This window comes from Berghia stephanieae, chromosome 1, assembly GCF_034508935.2.
Source record: "Berghia stephanieae isolate SIO BIC M18660-M18661 chromosome 1, UCSD_Bste_1.3, whole genome shotgun sequence".
NCBI lineage: Eukaryota > Metazoa > Mollusca > Gastropoda > Nudibranchia > Aeolidiidae > Berghia > Berghia stephanieae.
The window spans coordinates 29,908,094-29,931,292 of NC_088360.1; the positions used below are offsets into that span (position 1 = coordinate 29,908,094).

Consider the following 23,199-nt stretch of genomic DNA (forward strand, 5'->3'; position numbering starts at 1 on the left):
TTTTTCATGCTTTATTTTTCAGAGAAATATTTCGTACGGGCGTCCGCCATTGTTCCGATAGTATAGAGCCAGTGTTACCAAGTTACCATGCGTCATTAGGAAGGAAGTGACGTTACGACTGTTGAAGAGTATATTGTTGAACGTTTATTGTCAGGTTAATACAGTTTAGTGAGAAATACTCATAAACACGGATGGCAAAAAACAATAACAAAGACCTGAGTGACGTCAACTTCGAACTATCTTTAGGCAGATTCATATGATTGCGGGATATAAAAGGCCGCCAGGGATATATTTAGACCAAAAATAAGATACCATCACTCTGAAAAGAAAACAGAAGATCAATACGATTCAATAGTTTGATGTCATGCCGCCTGGCAACGGCGGCTATCTTGGTTCTAAACAAAGAAAATCATTACTTTATATTTTTCATGCTGGCTAGAACTTTTCATATGCCTTGTGATCAGAATGTGTAAAAGTCAAAACATGATCAAATGTATGTGGGTTTTTTTCCCCTCCGGATACCCTTTATACTCGCCGGAGAAATATTTCGTACGGGCGTCCGCCATTGTTCCGATAGTATAGAGCCAGTGTTAGCAAGTTACCATGCGTCATTAGGAAGGAAGTGACGTTACGACTGTTGAAGAGTATTGCTCATGGTTTGTATCCAGTCCTCCGGAAAAGTGGGTTTATTTATAATTTGAAAACTTTATTAACTTTATACAAAACGAACATTCAAGATAAGGCTCATTGTGAAATTAAATATGGAACTACCATAGACTTCAGCCATGTGGGAATTACTCTACCTATTTGGAACATTTACGCCGGAGTGAGTGCAGGGTCCGCCTGTAAGACCGTTTCCCTTGATTTCTCATCAACGGGTACTTTGGTGGGAACCATTGAATAATATAATAATGATAATAATAATAATAATAATAATAATAATAATAATAATAATAATAATAATAATAATAATAATAATAATAATAATAATAATAATAATAATAATAATAATAATGATAATGATGAATGCAGCATTAGTATTAGTAATTCTAATAGTAGTAATAGTGGTAGTAGTAGTAGTAGTAGTAGTAGTAGTAGTAGTAGTAGTAGTAGTAGTAGTAGTAGTGTGTGTGGTGGTGTGGTGTGTAGTAGTAGTAGTAGTAGTAGTAGTAGTAGTAGTAGTAGTAGTAGTAGTAGTAGTAGTAGTAATAGAAGTAGTGGTAGTAGTCGTCGTCTTCGTCGTAGTAGTAGTAGTGGTGGTTGTTGTTGTAGTAATAGTCGTCGTCGTCTTGGTCTATAGTGCTGGTGGTTGTAGTAGTAGTAGTAGTAGTAGTAGTAGTAGTAGTAGTAGTAGTAGTAGTAGTAGTAGTGGTAGTAGTAGTAGTAGTAGTAGTAGTAGTAGTAGTAGTAGTAGTAGTAGTAGTAGTAGTAGTAGTAGTTATAGTAGTAGTAGTGGTGGTGGTTAGTAGTAGTAGTAGTAGTAGTAGTAGTAGTAGTAGTAGTAGTAGTAGTAGTAGTAGTAGTGGTGGTGGTGGTGGTAGTAGTAGTAGTAGTAGTAGTAGTAGTAGTAGTAGTAGTAGTAGTAGTAGTAGTAGTAGTAGTAGTAGTGGTGGTGGTGGTGGTGGTGGTAGTAGAGGAAGGAGCAGGTGGTGGTCGTGGTAGGGAAGGAAGAGTTTCAACAGCGAAAGAAGGTAAAGATATTATGTGCAGTAGATCTAGGTACTATCAACGAGTATAATATCCTTATATTCCTATTGTGTACAAATGTAGCCAAGTTGTAAGTGTATATCCATTTTGACCTTTCCCCTTTGAACTCCGACGTGCTACTCGCTCTTCCCCCTCGATTCATTCACTCAGACTCAGACCACAACATACAAAATGGCGTCCGTCATAGGCTCCGAAGTTGAAATTCAAGAAGTGGAGGTTGAAGCAATACCAGTTGAAATGTCTGTTGAGACAGTAGAAACATCAGACGAAGTCTCTGTTCAGCCGATGATTGCCCTTCAGCCTCTTCCAGAATCAGTTGGAGAAGAAATCGTTTTACAAACTCGAGAAGAAGTTGTTGGTGATCCAAATCTTGTTTACGCGGATTCTATCCCAGTACCAGCACCTGACATTGAAGTATCTGCTGAAGAAATCATACCTACCAGAAAAGGAAAAGGTGGAAAGCGCAAAGGAAAGTCGAAAAATGTCGTTCATAGTGCAAACGGAGTACATGATCTTGGACTTGGTGATTCTTCAGTAAAAAAATGGGAACAAAAACAAGTGCAAATAAAGACGCTTGAGGGTGAATTCTCTGTGACAATGTGGGCCTCAGGTTTGTCTATGAATTTAATTATAAATATTATACTGTTTCATTATTATAAGATTATGTTGTGATAAGCATTTTTTTTGTTTTGTATTTTTTTACAATTTGTTTTGCGCTCCCAAATTGAGGAATATGGGAATGGGATGCCATTCATGGTGTCAACTGCGAAAGATGAGAAGAAAACTCTTTGTTGGCCGTCTCATCGAACTTTTGTGATCAAATTCAAATGGATTTGGATCGCTCTTAAGTTTATTAGATGTTCCCCTTGTTTTCTGCCTTGTTCTAATTGTTTTTAACAGCTTGAATGTGGTTGGGAACGGTTTGTTTGGAATGTTGTCGGCCATCATGATTCTATGGGCGCCGCCATATTCTATAACGAAGATGGCGGAGCTGAAATGAAGATGGCGACCAGCCGCCATTTTAGACAAGATGGCCACACTTTAGACGCGGAATACACGCGGATTGGGCCACTTATTTATATTCTTTTCATGGGATGGCTTTGGAGCAATGCCCATGTACAACATTTTGTACATTTATATGTCGTTAGAAAAGATTTAGGCGTTAAATTATGTGTTTTTCGACAACATTGTCTTTTCTCTTCGTTTTTAACCTTGAATAACCTTGAGCCCAACAAGCTCAGCCATCAAACAACGGAAGTAATGAAAGGGTCAAAGGTTTTAGGTCATATTTCACTTTTGTTTACATTCTGTTCATTGCCATTGGTATTTTGAGAGCTGTTATTATACATTTAAAGATCGGACAGTTTGCTTGGTAAAGTTCAAAATAATTTTCACGTTTTTAGTTTAGGAACTTGGGCTAGGATAGTCTGATTCGATTCAGTCACTACTACTACTACTACGGCTACGGGGGCTATAAAAAACTCATTTTTAGTGTTTGATTTTGATGAGATTCTCATTGGCATCACAGGCACAGGAGTAGGCGTAGGAGTGAAGTGGAGACTCATAACTCATTATTGAGAAGTAGATGTAAAGAGCAGAGGCAGAGATCATGTGTCTTGGAAAAAAATCTTAATTTTTTTTTTACACTGTATTTTAAGAGGCATATGAGTAGGCAGTTTAGTCTTAGTGAGCAGCAGCAGTGGCAGTCAAATTTTGACCCAACTCGCCCATAGGAAAGTTGTGACTGGACATTGCCGCTCGCGTTTTGGGGGGTTCAATTAAAGATGCATAACTTCGTTATAAAGAGGAATATCGCAGATATTTTGGTATGATTATTTTCGTCTTTCAATTTCCTTTTAAATGGTGCCAATTAAGGAAAAATCCATTAATAATTCCAGAAGTTATATGAAGTTAAAATTTGGCAATTTTCAAATGCATTTATTTTTTATTTACTGCGTGTGTTTTTAAAATTTAAACGCTTGTTTTTAGAATAACATCTAAACTTTATTCATGCCAAATTTCAGGGCTCTATATCGATGCGCAGACACCTTTTAACTCTGCGCCGAAATGCCATGTTTACATTATCTTCTCATCATGGCTGCCGGACTATATCGATATTCATATCGATATTTTAAATTTAGTTATGTATTGTTTTAAATTTAGATAATATTTTCAATACTATTATTTACTACGTTGTTATTTTGAATACATACTTTCCAACTTTATTTATGGGCATTTTATAGTTTTGTTTTAAAAGTTCGTATATTTCTTCTTTGTGAAATCCGATATTAATAATATCGATATTTTAAAAATACCAATTACTTTAATTTTATTTTATTTTACTTTGCCATCAAGTCATCAAGTTTCTTTCCCATATGTTTAGATATGTTTATCATTTGTATCCATATTCTAAAGGCCTTAGCCTTAATAATTATTATGGTAAGAAGTTCTATTAATTATATATTTTGACACCCCCATACATTGAGAGAGAAGGGGGGGGGGGGGGGGGGGGGATAAAATTATATTAATTGTCAGTTCAAATGATGTAATAGCAATAAACCCAAAGTGGTTCAGCAGAATTTTTAAAGTATTAAAAGCCAGAACTTTCCTTCTAATTATAATAGGGAAACCGTTTCAATTTATTTGAACTTTTTCAATCTACCATTTTATTTATATGCAATTAAATTGCCATAGGTAAAAATAAACTCATTATGTCATTACACAACATGTTTATATCTCTTCATTTAAATACTCTCAAACCCTTTTTTATTCTCTATGTATTAATTCAAAGAGGGGAATTATTTGCAATTGTTTCAGTGAGAAATTGGTGATAAATCCAAAAGTGAGAGTGATATAGCAAATTGTTTCTTACGTCTAGCCGAGTTTTTGATTATGTAACATTTGTGTCATATTATGTAATAATGTGTTAATTTGAAATGTTTATCTTACTCTTTATTAATGTAAATGCATTGTCCTTGGTAAGACGAACATTTTGATATACAATATATGATAAGAACTCAATATTGATTGTTTTAACCATTTTTTATTAACATCACGCGATTTCGTTCACAACTTTGCAATAGTAATTTTGGGGTAAAAATCGGTCTGAAATTTCAGACTTTGAACTGCCGTAACTACATTTCTAATCAAGATAGAAACAAAATTCAAACTTTTTTGTAATCTGTGTTGCCAGCTCTTTCATATGACATTGGTTTCAAGTATGTCAGGTACATTTAGAATTTCTATTAAACTCCCTAATATTAGACATTTGGACTTGGGACTATCGAAGTATAGTAATAGTAGTATAGGTTCTTTTTGTGACAAATTTCATGAGATTTAGACTGATAATAATTTGAACGGAAGTAAAATTTTCAAGTACAACTTTGTAAAACGCTGTTAGTAGTATACACTAGACTTCAAGATTTTCATGATAAACTATGAATCAATTTTTCATGGATCTCAGTTGGCCCATTTATTATTTTTAATTATCATTATCATATAATTTTGCAAAGATGTTTGTTTTATTCTTTACAGTTTGTCTTTCTTTTGATTTTAACTGAAACCTGATTCATGCTCAGTTGTAAGTAGTGTCCAAAAACATTATTTCCTCTCAAATTTTTGCAATTTTTCTTGGTATTTCTCCATTTCACCATGTGCTATACTTCATATTCTTTGTCTTCTCCCTGAAGAAATATATTCTCACTGAGATGATTTGACTTAACATTGACTATTATGCTAAATCAAGACATTTGTCTTATTTCATCTTTGACAGAGGATCAGTCGAAATTAGATGAAGAGTCCGTCACAGGAGATTCAGATGCTGACTTCACAGAGTACATGACAGGCAAAAAGCTGCCTCCCGGTGGTATTCCAGGATTAGATTTGAGTGATCCAAAGCAACTTGCAGAATTTGCAAGGTGAGCTTTTCTTTTTTTCTTTTAAAAACTACTTTATATAGAAAGTAACACAATTGTCGTTTTCAAATTATGGCAAGTGCCCAGGATAATGAGGCATTAATCTTAAATTTCTTTATTGTTCAATGATCATTCATGCATTGGATTATTTTACATCTTGATTATAAAATTTATAATCTCAATTTCATTTCAGTTGGGATAGAATTAAACCCAGAAAGCCCACTGATGATGTGCCCCGAACCGTACCCTGCCCTCACAAGGTATCCAAATTGTTCTATCATCCAAATGGTTTACACTGTTTTAAATTATTAAATTGAGTGATTTATTTGACTTCAAATAACTTGTTCAGGACTGCAATGTAATCTGTGATGATAAATAATATTCCCTATTAAGTTAATGATGTGTATGATCTTTTATCAAGTGAGTATATCCCATGGTTGTTTTGGGTGAAGGAAGATTGTTACCGTAATTTTCAGTTACAAAGTAATGACAGGCGGGTGGTTGGATGGGAGCATCACCCTTGAATCATATACCTATGATGTTCGCATGGGTGTACGATCCGATAGTGATGTCGTTTCTTCTTCTCTTTATTAGCCTATCCTGCTTCTTTGGTTTGTGATTGTATTTTTGACAGGGGATATTTTTTTTTCTGTAAATCTTCTGCCTGTTTGTTCTTGGTTATTTATAATTTAGCTTATGATATCTTTAGGTTATGATTCTGATTTACATTTGTACTATTTTTGTTAGATTGCTTGTTTTTTGTTTCAGCGGTCTCTCATATAACCTCAATTGTGTTGGAAGAGACCAAAAGCAACAAACAAACAAACAAAACAAAAGTAATGACAGAAACAAAGGTAGTCTTTTGCTTGCTCTCTGTGGCGGGTTGGTGTTATTTTTGTGGGATCGAGTCCAACCGATAGCTCAATGGTCTGGATTCGAACTAGTATGCGCGCTATGGCTCTCGTTACCAGCTGCACAACTCAACCTATATCACAAACGGCTCAGGTATAATCTAGGGTGTGATTAAGAATTGCCTTAGGGTCCCTTATAACTTAATTGTATTAATAACAAATGAGTCAAGACAATAGTAACGCCCAAATGCAATAATAACAATTCTATACATAAAGTTTAATTAGATTGTTACAGGAAAAGATAGAAAGAATAAGTATTTATTTAATATCAGGAAGAATAGCTCTAATTGAGTGGATCTAATCTATTATATATTTATTTGTTTACTTTGATATAATCATATGTGTCTGTGGAAAATACATTTGAAAATGGTATAAGCCCGTTTGGCTTATCTTTATCCCGCCGGCTTGCTTGACTGAGGCAAATGTATCAGCTAGTTCCAGGGTTGGCGCCTGCTTTGCAGAGTTTTTCTGGACATCACAACAGTGTGTTGTAGTTAGGCTGACATCAGGGGTTTACCGCTGTTCAAGGACTGGGATGCAGGGATTCGGCACAACTGGGTGCTCCAACGGCACGGAAAAGGACCAGGACCAGGACCTCCAGCCGAGATAGACAAACTTTTACAAGTTTGAAATTGGAGAGATAGCTCTTTTCTCTTGGGCTTCTTAGCGTGTGTATGATTAGATTCAGATATGAATTTGGTTTTGTGAAATGAAAATAGCCAATCAGAAGAATCTTCCTGTTTTAGATAGCCAATGATATCCAAATGCTTTGGTAAGAAAGAATAACGGAGAATTACCGGAGAGCCTAGGACAGTAATTGCAATTTAGCTACTCTTGAACGAGACAAGACCTCAGGGCATACGCACGTTGGCGTCTTGTTTGGAAAAGGTAATTAGCAGGAGGCATGAATACAATGGGCAGACAATTTGAACAGGTAAATAAGCCTTAAGCTGAAAGTGAGTGTTCCGTTATACAATGGAAATGTTTCCCCACCTAACGACCAAAATTTCCGTTAGAAAGATTTGGGGCTTTATTGGAGAAAGGCTGTCCATGTTTGGTTATCTTACTGGAGGAGTTAATCAATAATATGTCTCGTCCACTAGGTTTGAAGTGGTTTTGAAACGAGACGCTGACGAATGATAAAGAAATCACGCAGTGAAAGAAAATCGCTCGTCACACTCTCTCTCTCCCCCTCTCTCTCTCCCCCCCCCCCCCCCCCTCTCTCCCCCCTCCCCTCTCCCCTCTCTCTCTCTCTCTCTCTCTCTCTCTCTCTCTCTCTCTCTCTTCTCTTTTTCTTTCTTTATCTCTCTCTCTCTTCTCTTTTTCTTTCTTTATCTCTCTCTCTCTCTCTCCCTCTCTCTCTCTCTCTCTCTCTCTCTCTCTCTCTCTCTCTCTGGCATGCACACACACACACACATACCCACTTTAAAAAATTCTCTTTTCTCCTTTCTCCAAACCAGGGTTGTAACAAAATGTTCCGTGATAATTCAGCCATGCGAAAACACCTCCATACACACGGACCCCGTGTTCATGTATGTGCTGAGTGTGGAAAAGCATTTGTCGAGAGCTCTAAATTGAAAAGACACCAGCTTGTTCATACGGGGGAAAAGCCCTTCCAGGTCAGTTTTTAAATTATTATATTTTATTTCTTTTCGTTTTGGTTTTACTTCAGGGTTTTTGTATTTTTCATTTTTATTTTTTCTTCTTGTTACAGAAGTTGTTTTAGAAGATGGTTATTGTAATATGTTCAGTTCATATTTTTCCATTTCGTCCTCTTCTTTGTTATGTAGACAGTGATGCCAAAACTCCGGTTTCACCGGAAAAAACTCCGGTCTGGAGCAAAAAATTCCGGGCTCCGGGCAACTTCCATCAAATTCCGGTGAGGTCAATTTGTTCCAAGGATACCCCCCTTCCAACCACCACATCATCATCATTACCACTAGTATTACAACCATCATCACCACCACTACTACTGCAACCACCACCACATCATCATCACTACCACTACTACTACAACCACCAGCTTCACATCATCACTACCACTACTACTACAACCACCACTACCACATCATCTTCACGACCTCTACTTCTACAACCACCACCACATCATCGTCACTACTACTACAACCACCACCACTACATCGTCATTACCACCACTACTACAACCACCACCACCACATCATCATTACCACTACTACTACAACCACCACCACCACATCATCACTACCACTACTACTACAACCACCACAACCACATCATCATTACCACTACTACTACAACCACCACCACCACCACATCATCACTACCACTACTACTACAACCACCACTACCACTACTACTACAACCACCACAACCACATCATCACTACCACTAATACTACTACAACCGCCACCACAACATCATCATCACTACCACTAATACTACTACAACCACCACCACATCATCACTACTACTACAACCACCACAACCACATCATCACTACCACTACTACTACAACCACCACCACCACCACCACATTATCATTACCACTACTACTACAACCACCACCACCACATCATCACTACCACTACTACTACAACCACCACAACCACATCATCATTACCGCTACTACTACAACCACCACCACCACCACATCATCACTACCACTACTACTACAACCACCACCACCACATCATCACTACCACTACTACTACAACCACCACCACCACAACCACATCATCATTACCACTACTACTACAACCACCACCACCACATCATCACTACCACTAATACTACTACAACCACCACCACACATCATCATCACTACCACTAATACTATTACAACCACCACCACATCATCATCACTACCACCACTACTACAACCTCCACCACATCATCATCACTACCACCACTACTTCAACCACCATCACCACCACATCATCATCACTATCAATACTACTACAACTACCACCATCACCTCATCTTCATCACTACCACCACTACTACTACTACAACCACCACCACCACATCATCATCATCATCACTACTACTACTACTACTACTGCTAGTGCTACTACTATACTACAACAACAACCACTACAATATCATCATCACTACCACTACTACTACAACCACCAGCACCACATCACTACCACGACTACTACTACAACCACCACCACATCATCATTACCATTACTACTACAACCACCACTACCACATTATCATCACTACCATTTGTACTACAACCACCACCACCACATCAACATCACTACCACCACTACTACAACCACCACCACATCATTATCATCACGACCACAACTACTACAACCACTATACCACCACCATATCATCATCACTACCACTACTACCTCAACCACCACCACCAAATCATCATCACTACCACTACATCATCACTACCACTACAACTACAACATCAACCACTATCACATCTTCATCATCTCTACCACTATTACTACAACCACCAACACCACATCATCCTCACTACCACCAGTACTACAATCTCTACCATTAGGTTTTGGCGCTTTACTTCATTTGAAATAAGGAAACTTTGGGATTGTAATTTGCAATGTGTTTATGTATCATAATATACACTGTAATTCTAATCAGTTATCTATTTAGAACTATACAATATGTAAGCACAATGCCAAATATCGTTCCAATTCCTTTTTTTTTTTTTGTGCGCGGAAATTCCTCTTTCGGCATTGAAATTCCTACGAGTGGTGGCTGAAACTCCTGTGAGCGAAATTCAAAGTTGGCATCTCTGTGTAGAAACCTCAAAGTCGACTGATTTTGAAATGTATTAGAAAGAAAAATAGAAATTGAAGGATTATTGAATGTGTCATATGATGAACTTTGGTGCTAAAGGATGTCATTGAATACACAGTGATATCAAGAGATTTAAATGATCAAGGCTGTCATATTCCAGTGCATCAGATGGGAGACGGATTCCATAGTCCAGTGATGCCAAAACTCCGGTTTCACCGGAAAAAACTCCGGTCTGGAGCAAAAAATTCAGGGCTCCGGGCAACTTCCGTCAAATTCCGGTGAGGTCAGTTTGTTCCAAGGATCCCTCCCCCCCCCCCCCCCCTTCCAACCACCCATCATCATCATTACCACTATATACAACCATCATCACCACCACTACTTCTGCAACCACCACATCATCATCACTACCATACTATACAACTTACACATCTCATCATCATACCACACTACTCTTCAAACACACCAACACATCATCATCATCACTATATACCACCTCACTTACAACCACCACGACCACATCTCATCATCAAACCACAACTACTACTAACACCACCACCACATCATCATCATCATACCACCACTACTACTACAACCACCACCACCACATCATCATCACTACCACTACTACTACAACCACCATTCACATCATCACTACCACTACTACCACATCATCATCACACACTTACTACTATAACCACCACCAATCATCATCACTACTACTACACACCACCACCACCAACCACATCATCATTACCACTACTACTACAACCACCACCACCACATCATCTACCACTACTACTACAACACCACCACCACCACATCATCATTACCACTACTACTACAACCACCACCACCACATCATCACTACCACTACTACTACAACCACCACAACCACATCATCATTACCCTACTACTACAACCACACCACCACATCATCACTACCACTACTACTACAACCACCACCACCACATCATCACACCACAATACTACTACAACCACCACACACATCATCATCACTACCACTAATACTACTACAACCACCACCACATCACATCATCATCACACCACTACTACCACAACAACCACCACCACACTCATCATCACTACCACTCTACTACAACCACCACATCATCATAATCACTACCACTGCTACTACAACCACCACTACATCATAATCACTACACTGCTACTACAACCACTACTACTACTACTACTACTACTACTACTACTACTACTACTACTACTTACTACTACTACTACACTCACATACTCTACTAACTACACTACACCTACTACTACTACACATCATCATACCACTTCTAATACTACCACACACCGCCACACACCACCACACATCATCACTACCACGAATACTACTACAACCACCACCACCACATCATCATACTACCACTAATACTACTACAACCACCACCACATCATCATCATCACTACCACCACTACTACTTTACTACCACACCACCACCACATCATCATCATCACTACACTGCTACTACAACCACCACATCATCATCACCACTACTATACTACTACTACTACTACTACTACTACTATACTACTCTACTATACTACTACTACTACTACTACTACTACTACTACTATTACTATCTACTTACTATTACTACTACTACTACTACTCTACTACTATTACTATACTACTCTACTACTACTACTACTACTACTTACTACTACTACTACTACTACAACTACTACAAACTATAACAACAACCACTACAGCATCATCATCATCATCACGACCAGTACTACTACAACCACCACCACCACATTATCATTAACTACCACGATACTACTACAACCACCACTACCACATTATCATTACTACCATTTGTACTACAACCACCATCACCATCACATCAACATCACTACCACCACTACTACAACCACCACCACATCATTATCATCACGACCACAACTACTACAACCACTATACCACCACCACCATATCATCATCACGACCACTACATCTACAACATCAACCACTATCACATCTTCATCATCTCTACCATTATTACTACAACCACTAACACCACATCATCCTCACTACCACAGTACTACAATCTCTACCATTAGGTTTTGACGCTTTACTTCATTTGAAATAAGGAAACTTTGCGGGATTGTAATTGGCAATGTGTTTATGTATCATAATATAATTCTAATCAGTTATCTATTTAGAACTATACAATATGTAAACACAATGCCAAATACCATTCGAATTCCTTTTTTTTGTGCGCGGAAATTCCTCTTTCGGCATGGAAATTCCCACGAGTGGTGGCTGAAACTCCTGTGAGCCAAATTTAAAGTTGGCGTCTCTGCATAGTCTAACAGAAGATGTGTTGAAGAAATTGAGGTAGGCGTTTGGTTTGGATGGGGGAAATCGACATCCTATATTCGTGCCCTCTAGTCGGTCTGGAGATGTGCTTGATGGTTTTTTTTAAATATTCAAATTCAATTTGTTTGTGGTAGATCTTAGGGAGGGTGCATGATTTGGCTCATTTTCATCTGGTGGTGGAGGGGTAGCCAAATTTATTTATGTTTTAAAAGGACTTTGCGTAATTGTAATTCTCATTTATTATCCATCACATTGACCTGGTATCGTGTCATCATGATGCCAAAAGTTAATTAGAAGTTATAATGACCAGTAACACGAAATTTAGAATTTTTTTTACACCTTAACTAACTGTATTTATTCTCCTTAATAAAACAAGTAACTTAACCATTCATTTATTTTTTTTTAAACTTTAACTTTAAATCTAAATTTAAATTATTTGAATCACTCCTAATTAATACTGTTTTTAGACAATGGGTCACATTTTTGGAGCAAGACTTTTTAAAGTATCTTGGTAGGGCAGGATGCATTAACAAATTTCCCCAAGGGGTGATTGAAGGGAATTTCATTTCATTCATTGGTATTCAATTTCTTAGCTGTTATTGCAGATTGACTAAAAAAAAATATTTTTTTTTACCTCTTCAGTGTACATTTGAAGGATGTGGTAAGAGATTCTCCCTGGATTTCAATCTCAGAACACACGTCCGCATTCACACAGGAGACAGACCTTATGTGTGTCCCTTTGACGGGTGCAACAAGAAATTTGCACAGTCTACAAATCTCAAGTCTCACATCCTCACACATGCTAAAGCAAAGTAAGTGATGATTATTTATGTATTGTTATGTATTCAGGTTTGCCTACGCTCAATTGAAATTATGATAAAGGATTGAACTAAAAATGGTCACAGTGATCTCAATAAAATTGTAAGATGTCAACCTCTTTAATATCAACACAAATTTTATTTAATTTTTATTAGTTTTTAGGAACTTGGAGGCTTATTTCATTTTTAAATTTGTCAATTTGTCATCTTTTCTTTATTTTAATGATTTTAAAACATCTGATATACCTGATGGCTTATCCCATCATTCCCAGAAGACAGATTTAGATTCTGATAATTGATGGTAAAAGTGTTGTGAAGAGTTATGAAAGTAACCTTTTTAGGAATTACAAGATTTCACACCCTCCCACAAAAAAAGTGTTCAAAGGGAAGATATTGAACTACTGACGAAATTTATTATCATTGCTGTCAATTAAATTAGTTATCTTAATAGCAACCTTTAAAAAGTAAAAGAGAAGGATCATGGTATCAGACAACACGGTTTAAAGAGTTTCCAATGTGTTCACTGTTGACAACATAGATGCTGTTGCAGGACTGCATTTCATTACCTATCATTCCTTTATTTGTATATGAGTGTGTACCAGAACCAGGTTTGTCATCATTGTCAGCACATCAGATTATGTTTGTAATTTATTAATATATTTGAACACCTAGCTCGACCAAATGTATTTTTCTTTTGGGAAATAGCAAGTTTTTTTATCTAATCAAAAGGATTTAAAGATTGATAACTGTTTTGCCTGAACATTTTGGATAACCAATTGTTAGCGTAACTGTCAACTTGTCACTCTATACATATAGAATGAAATGTAATCAGATCAGAAGTGAGAGAATAAGAGGTTAAATTCCATTTATGTCACGGTCTCGACCATACTATTACAATAGATAAAAAGATTTCTAAGAGAATGAACCAAATTTAAAGATAAAGAAGAATTAATTGCATATTTTGATATCAAAATACCAACATGCCTTTTGGATCCAGTTTCTGGCACAGGCTCTTGTATGAGTGACAAAATTACAAAAGTTCTCGAAGCGGGGGCGGGTGGAGATGTTAATTCATGTCTTATTTTTAACTTTTTGCAATTTTGTTTATTTGATTATGGATAGCTGATCTATTCTAATGAATGTTTCTCCGAATTACCTCATGTTATATCCTCTCACTTTATATATAAATGGTTTCTGTTTCGTTTTGTTTTCCTATGTTTTGGCTAGGTTTTGAACCTACAGAACTGACATATGGAATTGTCTACTTGTTTCTCACTACCAACATTTCCATTTCAGAGTGGATAGAACATCAAAGACAATGCTTGTGTTCTCTGATCAAGGCTCAGTGGACGGTGATCAGTGGTAAGTTCCAAGTCATCTTGTGTTTCAACCAATTGTGAGCTTTCTCAAACTCAACACTTCTCTTCTTTTTCAATGTTTTGTGTTTACAAGAGTCTTCAAATTAGAGTTTTTATCGAGTAAATTTCCAACATGTTATTTTTATTAATCGGTCATTTAGATAAATACAGGCCTGCCAACCGTCCCGCATTTGCGCCAAGCCGTCCTTCATTTTTGAAAATTATTTTCTAAAAAAAAAAAAAATCAAAACAGAAAGAATCGAATCTATAAAAAGAAAATAATAATAATAAAAAAACCTCTACTTTATTTACTATGGATTTCAAGTAATTATATGGGGTTCTATCGTTTACGGTTAAAATTGTTTGCGTCGTAAGCATGTTCAGTTCGGTCGGGTGTCCCTCTTTTCATTTTCAAAAGGTTGGCAGGTCTGAAAATACCTTAGACAAGATTAAATCATTCTGTCTTATGTCAGAGATTTTTATTAAATGATAAAAGCTACTGTCTGTTTTTTTCTGATTGTCAGTTCTGGTTAAAAAGTATTGGATGAATAGTTTTTTAAAATAATGTTCAAGTTTTTAGGAAAGCCCAAGGCAATCCCCACCTTTTTTAACATTGATATCTTTACTGACTTCCATTTAGCTAGAGACCACCAAAATTATCAGCCAATTTTATCAGGATAAGATTCGGATATATAAATGAATCCATGTATATCCAATTTAGATAAACCTCGAGTACTATTTCAAAATATTGTTAAGATAAATTTATGCATGTTTTTAAAATTTACATATATGTAATTGATGTATTTTTTCCTCTCCAGCCTTTCTGATGATGGACTTCTTGTTTTTGATTCAAGAGCTCAACCAACATATCAAATTCCAGGACAGTACGTAAAGCCTTTGATTTATATTCTTACTTGCCATACTTACTTCTCAATCCATAATGCCCATGTTTCTGTAGTGTTTTTAGTGGAGGGTTATGATGGATGCTTGTCTATTGCAATGCTTTTTTTTTCACCACCTTAACACATTAAGTTACCCGAACACAACTGGACTGTCAGAGGAAAGTGCGTAAAATGCTTTTATTTAAAGGGCATACTGCTTAGGTAATTGATTGCTGGCATAAAGCCGCAGACCTAATCTCAAAAGTTGTAGTAAACCAAGCTATAGTCCTAGATTTAGAGGTTGCATCGTTGTGAATTCATCTTTTATTTCTGGATGTGATACTTCTTTTAATGGCGTTATCTTATGTACTGTCGCTATAACAGCAATTTGATATTGAATATTATAAAATGGATTTTTTTTTTACCCCATCTTTTATCAAGGTTTAGAAGATTTTTATTGTCTAATAAATAAATATTTTCTTTGTTTTGCACCATGTCAGCTTAAAAATATATTCTTTATGACTCACTGTCTTAATAATGTATTTAGTCAAGATGAACTGGACTCCAAAAAGTAAACTTAGAATTAAGATGATAAGAATTATGAATTATTCGAAATGCAGAAATTGAATTATTCGAAATGAAGAAATTGTATTTTACCTTCACCATAATGCATAGGGATTAACCCTACGTTTCATGTTCGTGGCTACAAATTAATTTTCCATTGCGTAGTTCATCCCAACATAATACTCCTTCAGTGGAGTTGATCACATTTACCATTTTGTCATGGAGGACAGGATTACTTTTTAGAGTCCTTTAATATATGTGTGTAGTAGTAGTGGACATCGCATACAAAAGCTTATCATTACAGGTCAGGGCAATTATTTTTCTCTCCCTTTGATCCAGAAGTGGCCAGCCCCTGGCATACGTGACTATTCCGCCTGAGTCGCCTGGTTGGGGATAGAACATTGAAGATTGAGAGTGCAATTTGAATGGTAAGATCATTTATTTTATTCATCAACAATTGTGAATACATCTATGGTGTCCATCCGTCAATGAACTAATTCCCCTATAGAGCCTGTCTGCAGGATAGCGGAGATGCCAAGTATTACAAATTTTTAATGTAAAAATGGTGCCAGTGTGAAAATAGTTGAGAATGACATATTGTTTATAGGAAGCCACTGAGTTTCATATTTTTACACAATGTCGTGATGCTGAGCGGTGTTCAATTTTACTCTTGAAATGGGGACCACGTTGGATTACACTTTTAAAAAAAAAAAATTATTTTTTTTTATGTGTGTTGGAAATTACGTGCTTTTTAAAAAGAGCTTTTATATAGCGCAATATCCATTAAATGTGCTCAAAGCGCTTTACAAGGGGTCCCTGGTCAACAGCAACATTTAACATGTAGGATGGGACATGACGCCTGTTAGGCGATATTACAATTTTTCGGACAAAGACAACGCTGTTAACGGCCAGGTACTCATTTTACACCTGAGTACGATGAGAGAATGTGAGTAAAGAGCCTTTTCCAAGGACTCAACCATGTGCGCCGAGCGCGAGGCTTGAACCCAGGACCATCCGATCCGAAAGCGAGTGTCATACCACTAGACCACAGAGCCGCTTTGACCCCCTTGAGGTTGAATAGCACCCATTCAATTTTTCGAATAACCCAGGTATAGGGCATCATGCGAGTTGATTTTTCACAACGGATTAGGTAGTTGGAACTGGGTACCTTTTGGTTCAATGTCTCACAACGGATTGGGTTGTTGGAACTGGGTACCTTTTGGTTCAATGTCTCACAACGGATTGGGTAGTTGGAATTGGGTACCTTTTGGTTCAATGTCTCACAACGGATTGGGTAGTTGGAACTGGGTACCTTTTGGTTCAATGTCTCACAACGGATTGGGTAGTTGGAACTGGGTACCTTTTGGTTCAATGTCTCACAACGGATTGGGTAGTTGGAACTGGGTACCTTTTGGTTCAATGTCTCACAACGGATTGGGTAGTTGGAACTGGGTACCTTTTGGTTCAATGTCTCACAACGGATTGGGTAGTTGGAACTGGGTACCTTTCGGGTCCACGGCAATAACTATACTGCCAAGCCACACTGTCCCACAATCTTCTCATGTTTGTTTTTGTTTTTTTTCTCTTCACAGAATGATGAATGCTGTAAAAGTTGATACGGAAGCGAAGTGAGGACTGCCTGGTGCAAGTTGAATGTACATATTTTTGAAATAGATTTGGTCGGTGGTTTTGTCATGTTTGTTGATTATATTTTTTTGTCTCTTCTTAATTCCACTTAGACATTTACATGTTTTCTAAGAGGTGATTTAATCAGATTGCTAACTTGTTATTTGTCTTGCGTAAGAGGAACCATCTCTGAATTATCATTCATTGAGAATTGTAATTGTACACTTTTGAAAGGTGTGTACGTGAGACTGCCATACTGTCTGATTGATAAAGAAGCAACTCATGTTCCCAGTCTCATTGAGAACAAAGAAGAAAATTTTCATTTATAATATTTGTGGAATTAGATGCTGTTTGTGTTTCACCTTTGTTTTACTCTTTTTAAAAAATTTTATTTGCGTGTTTATTAATTGTTATTGCTATCTGTGTTGTGTTTCTTATTTTTTGCCTTGATGGAATGTGTGAAATAAGTAAAAGGGCAATATGTAGATAATATTGATGTCTGTGTCAAACACATCAGATGTGAAATTGTGGAAATCTAAACTTGTCGACACTTTTAGGAGCTGCATCAGCGGGGTTTTTTTAATGCTACAACTACACATCTGCCTTTTATAATGGATTTCATCGGAACAACAAATCAAAATTTTAGGGGAAATGATTGAAATTGTTGTTATCTCTGCAAGAAATGGAAATGTGACCAATTTGAATGTTTTTACATGCATTTAAAAGTGGAAATTGGGTAGATATCATGTATTTTATGCTGATATAGATTCTTTGTTTATTTTTTTGGCATTCAGATTTTTTGCCAAAAAATACAAAGATTTTATTGTCTGTTGCTTGTGGCAGGTCTTCCACTATTTCCTATAATGGGTAGATTTTTACCTACAGCTACGGTGCTATATGTATAAGCATCTTTGAAAATAGTAATAAACAAAATTCAATATGACAGCTTCGTAAAAGAACAAAATACCAAACATGCAACATCATGTTTCAAAACGCTTTTTTCAGCTGATAGCAAGAGTAATGAAAACATAAATACTTCCCTTAAAATCTAGGCAGTAGGCATATCATAAGAGTATTTGGCATGTCTAGTCAGCTAGTTATGCAATCTTGAAATGTAAACTTATTTAAGCATTCACGTGGTAACTACAGACTTGTGTGGAATGGAGCAGATTGTTAAACTAAGCATGGAATTTAGTGTATCTTTGATTCTTTAGCATTTGTTAGGAAGGAAAGATTGAATCCATAGCACACATATTATGGACTTTCCTGCATTGCTGAATTCTCCCACTCGCTTTCTGGTCTTTGATAACTCTGGATATAGAGAGACTGCTGTGTTTATTTACTGTGATTGCTACACTTTTGTATATATTACGTAGGTCTGCTTATGGTGCCTTTTAGTTTTCCTTTCCTTACTGGATCACTTTCCAATACTCAAAACAAGGAAGATTGGTGAAGGCAAGGTTGTTGATAATTTATCAAGTAAGAGATATATTCAAATATGGAGAAGGTAAAATTTAATTTTTGGACATTCTATATGGGCAGTCTCTGAAGAGCAATGTTCTGAATTATTTTTATTTTTTTTGAGAGGGTCTTCAGAAATATTCGTAATTATAAGGGGAGTTGGGAATATTATAAAAAGAATAGATGATTTTTTGAATATTATTTTTGTGGCCAAACATTTTATTTTTTTTTTAGAAAATGACACTTTGCCACAGCCTCAGGTCCAGTTTTAGAAAAATTAGAAAGGCTAAATTCCAAATGTTGTCACTTGGAGCTCGGAAAATAATAAAACATTGATAATTAAAAATATTTTATCTTAATTCAGAATGACAAATGATATAGACTTCCCTTTACCAGTGTATTAGACACGAAATACAGACTTGAGATGAGAGAATGATGTTGTCCAGTCAAATATACAAAACAATTTGTTTGGATCATTTCAGATTAGAGTTCAAAAGTTGAAAATATTATGTTTGCTCTCACATTGGCTTTAAATCATCATAGTCATCCTAGGAATTCTTTTTTTAATTTTTTAAACAAAGTACTGTATTGACGGTGTCATTCTCTAACTGTGTAACTGAATAAAAAATAATATAAATTTTTCTAGCTCATAATGTTCACTGTGCCTTTCCGATAGTTCCCTACTCATTTTGATGGCCCGTGTGCGGTATAAATAGCAAATATTATCAACACATGACAATGTTTTTGTCTCTCCTGTAAAATTTTCTCAAAACCAGTCACTTTGTTAGAGAATTACACTGTCAATATCTATATCAGTAATTTCTTTTGTCAAGGCTCACAATTTTAATGTCTTTTGATGACAAAGACTACTCTTTTATTTTACTCTGTAGTCAACATGTAATTGATTCTAATGAACTGTGTGTGACCCAGAATTTGTCAAGAGCAGCTATTGATTTGTTCTATATTATATTGTATGCATGGAATGAGCGGGAGGTATTTGTTCTTCGTTATTTCTGTGTCCCAGACTGTAATGTATTATGTAATAATAGTCTCTGCATCAGAGATTTCATGGGATGGGATTATCACAGTTTGTCATTTTCACAGCGACAAGAATTGCACAATATTACAGTATAATGGATAGTAGATTAACTCATAATTTAAAAAAAAAACTAGCATGTATACTTTCTCTTTTCTATTCTTTTTCTTTTTCTTTTTTAAATGTCCAAGCCAAGTTTTGTTCAACACGAATTGTCAGTGTTTCAAGTTAACCTTTTTAATCTTTAAAAAGGGATCTTGAAATGAAAGAATTTAAGATTTAAAAACTGTTTTTGAAGAACTTTAAGAAAATACTTTTATTATATTATGGGATGTCCTAATTGTCCGTAATATCAACCAGTGTGGGTCCAGGTTCATCGTCGTCTTCCCTTTTTCTGGCATCGAAATGACCCTAATTAGAGGAACAAAACCAACCTGATTGTCATTTACCATCCTCAAGCTTTTGGCATTTTAAGATCTGGTTTTGAAAATGAATATGTATTGCTATTGTATAGCTTATGGTATTTTTGTTATTATTATTTATTGATTTATTGTTTTTTTCATTCGTTTTTGGATTCCGTAGTATATCGGAAAAGGGAAATAAATATTAGGCTCTTGAGGTTTCATAATTTCAGTTGTACCCATCATATGATTGTGATGGTCTTTATCCTTTCATTGCTTCAAACTGTGCAATTTCCATGATTTTGATTTTACCCTTTTTAACATTTTTGTTTATCCACTGCTCAGTTCAAGGCCATTTAGAGTGCCCCTGTTAACGATTTCTTTGTAATTTATTTTCATTATGATGATTGAAATTCTTACTTGTAATGTAACAGATACCATAATCATCGATCATTGATAATTGCTGCTTTTTTTTAATAGTATCATCGATTATCCTTTATAATGTGTTGATTTTAACCTTCTTATTCTTTTTATAAAATATGCAGTGTAATTTTTATTTACAAAATCCTTAGATGAAAAAGAAATTGATTCACTTTTTTAATTGGTGCTTGTACAGCATGGTTCAAACTGTATCTTGCATACAAATGTTGTGATTCACAAACAACAAAAATAGAACAAAAAGCATTTGTGTGCCGGCATGTGTGAGTGCTTCCTCCTTTGTATGATTCAAAGGGGATATGGATATATTCTTTCTAGTAGTTTCTCAAGGCTTCAATTTGCATTTAACATAGCCTACACGGTACTCTGGTCGTTTTTGCTTTGAGAACTACGTAAAGATAATAAATAATATTTCCTTTATTACCAAGGGGAAATTTGTCTTCAGATTCAATCCCAAGGGAAGATTGGACTTGGACTAACCCAGGCAACAGCCACAGTGCAGTGCCACAAAAGGCGAGCACCGGCGTGGTGACTTACACAAGGCCACATTGCACATCAGGTTGTTGAACTCTGTACCTTTCGGGTACGAAGCAAAGACCATACTGCGCAGTCACACTGCCCCATCACATCTGAATCAACTTTAGAGGAGGGCTCATACGGTTGCTACGCCGTTACGATTAGTGAGCAGGAGGTAGATGAAAATCTTAATCAATTATTTTTTTACTTTAAGTTGCAGGCTGGGGTTTTTTTGGATTGTCTTTGTTTGTTTTGTGTTGTCAAAATTTTCAATTCCTTGCATCGATATTTCTGTGTAGTAAGTTATACTGTAACTTATTCTCTTCTTTTCCATTACTACAGTTGAATATCGTCCTCTTCTTTCTTTTTCTTCTTCATTTTCTTATTTAGGTAAGTGTAATTTCTAAGATATTGTCCAAAAACTGAATGGCCCATCATTTATCAGTCGAAAGATCCTTTTGAAAATAAAAATATTTATTCAGCAGTCATGGGAAGTATTTTTTTCCAATTGTCTCATCATGTGTTGTTTGTATATTTTTGATTTGATTATATTTTTTTAATCCTGAAAGTTTAAAAGTTGTGTGCATTTGTACGAGTATATGAATACATTATTGTTCGAATGATACAAGAAGCAAATATACATGATATTATTTTTATCGTGTCTGTAAAGTGTAAAGGTTAGTTTTCTGGTAAAATTTACCTTTTATCTTACACATCTTTTACCCTTCTAATATTACCACTTATCCGCCACAGATACAGAAAAGACAACATTTTGTGACATTCATTCATTTACCCCATTTTATCTTATCATGTCCCTGAATATATAACAATAATAGAAAAGGAATAGCAGCTTCCATTTAATTTAATGTGATAAGTTTTGTGGGCGTTTTGGGTTTCCCCTTTGTCAGCAAAACATCATGAATGAGACGCTAAAGATGAATGGGAGGATGGCGTTTGAAAGTAAGGCAAATAAACAAAACACCCATGGTACAGGAAATAGAAAGGAAAGGAATAGTCTATTTCCTGTTCCATCAATTTATTGTTTACTCGTCTTAAGAACACCATCCTCTCATCTCCAATTCTTCTTAAGCGTCTCATTCGTCAAGTTTTGCTGACAAAGGGGAAATCCGAAACAACCGCATTATCTATCATCGTAAATTAAATTGAATCTGCTATCCCTTTTGTTCTTGTTGTTTGTATCTTCGAGCTTCAAGCAGCAACATGTGCACGTTCCTGAACAGATCATCACCGTTTCACTGATAAGATCAATATTTTACCTTAATCTGTCATCTGCATTTTTTGCAGCCGCAAATTTCAGGGCGATCCGCAAATTTTGGCAAATTTCCCAAAATTGGCAAATCGCGTGGCAAATTTTGGAGGGGGGGAAAAAGTGCGAAACTTGAGAAATGTTGCAGCTTTGCCTGGGCCCAAACCA

The 23,199-nt window shown here is 36.1% G+C and overlaps 1 protein-coding gene across 1 annotated transcript; it reads left to right on the forward strand.

The window, feature by feature from the left end:
- The first annotated feature begins 1,853 nt into the window (after positions 1–1,853).
- On the forward strand, positions 1,854–22,252 carry LOC144971463 (transcription factor YY2-like). Its single transcript, XM_078912405.1, has 9 exons — positions 1,854–2,317; positions 5,480–5,624; positions 5,815–5,881; positions 7,993–8,151; positions 13,308–13,477; positions 14,780–14,845; positions 15,660–15,725; positions 16,626–16,714; positions 17,879–22,252. The coding sequence occupies exons 1-8, from the start codon at positions 1,879–1,881 to the stop codon at positions 16,681–16,683; spliced, it is 1,170 nt and encodes a 389-aa protein (XP_078768531.1). The 5' UTR covers positions 1,854–1,878; the 3' UTR covers positions 16,684–16,714; positions 17,879–22,252.
- The last annotated feature ends 947 nt before the right edge of the window (positions 22,253–23,199 follow it).

What these genes read in the sequence shown, in the direction of transcription:
- LOC144971463 (XM_078912405.1), top strand. Translation starts at nt 1,879, where the DNA reads ATGGCGTCCGTCATAGGCTCCGAAGTTGAAATTCAAGAAGTGGAGGTT. An exon ending in CGGGGGAAAAGCCCTTCCAG is followed by an intron (nt 8,152 to 13,307) that starts GTCAGTTTTTAA and finishes TTACCTCTTCAG; the next exon opens with TGTACATTTGAAGGATGTGG. An exon ending in TCAGTGGACGGTGATCAGTG is followed by an intron (nt 14,846 to 15,659) that starts GTAAGTTCCAAG and finishes TTTCCTCTCCAG; the next exon opens with CCTTTCTGATGATGGACTTC.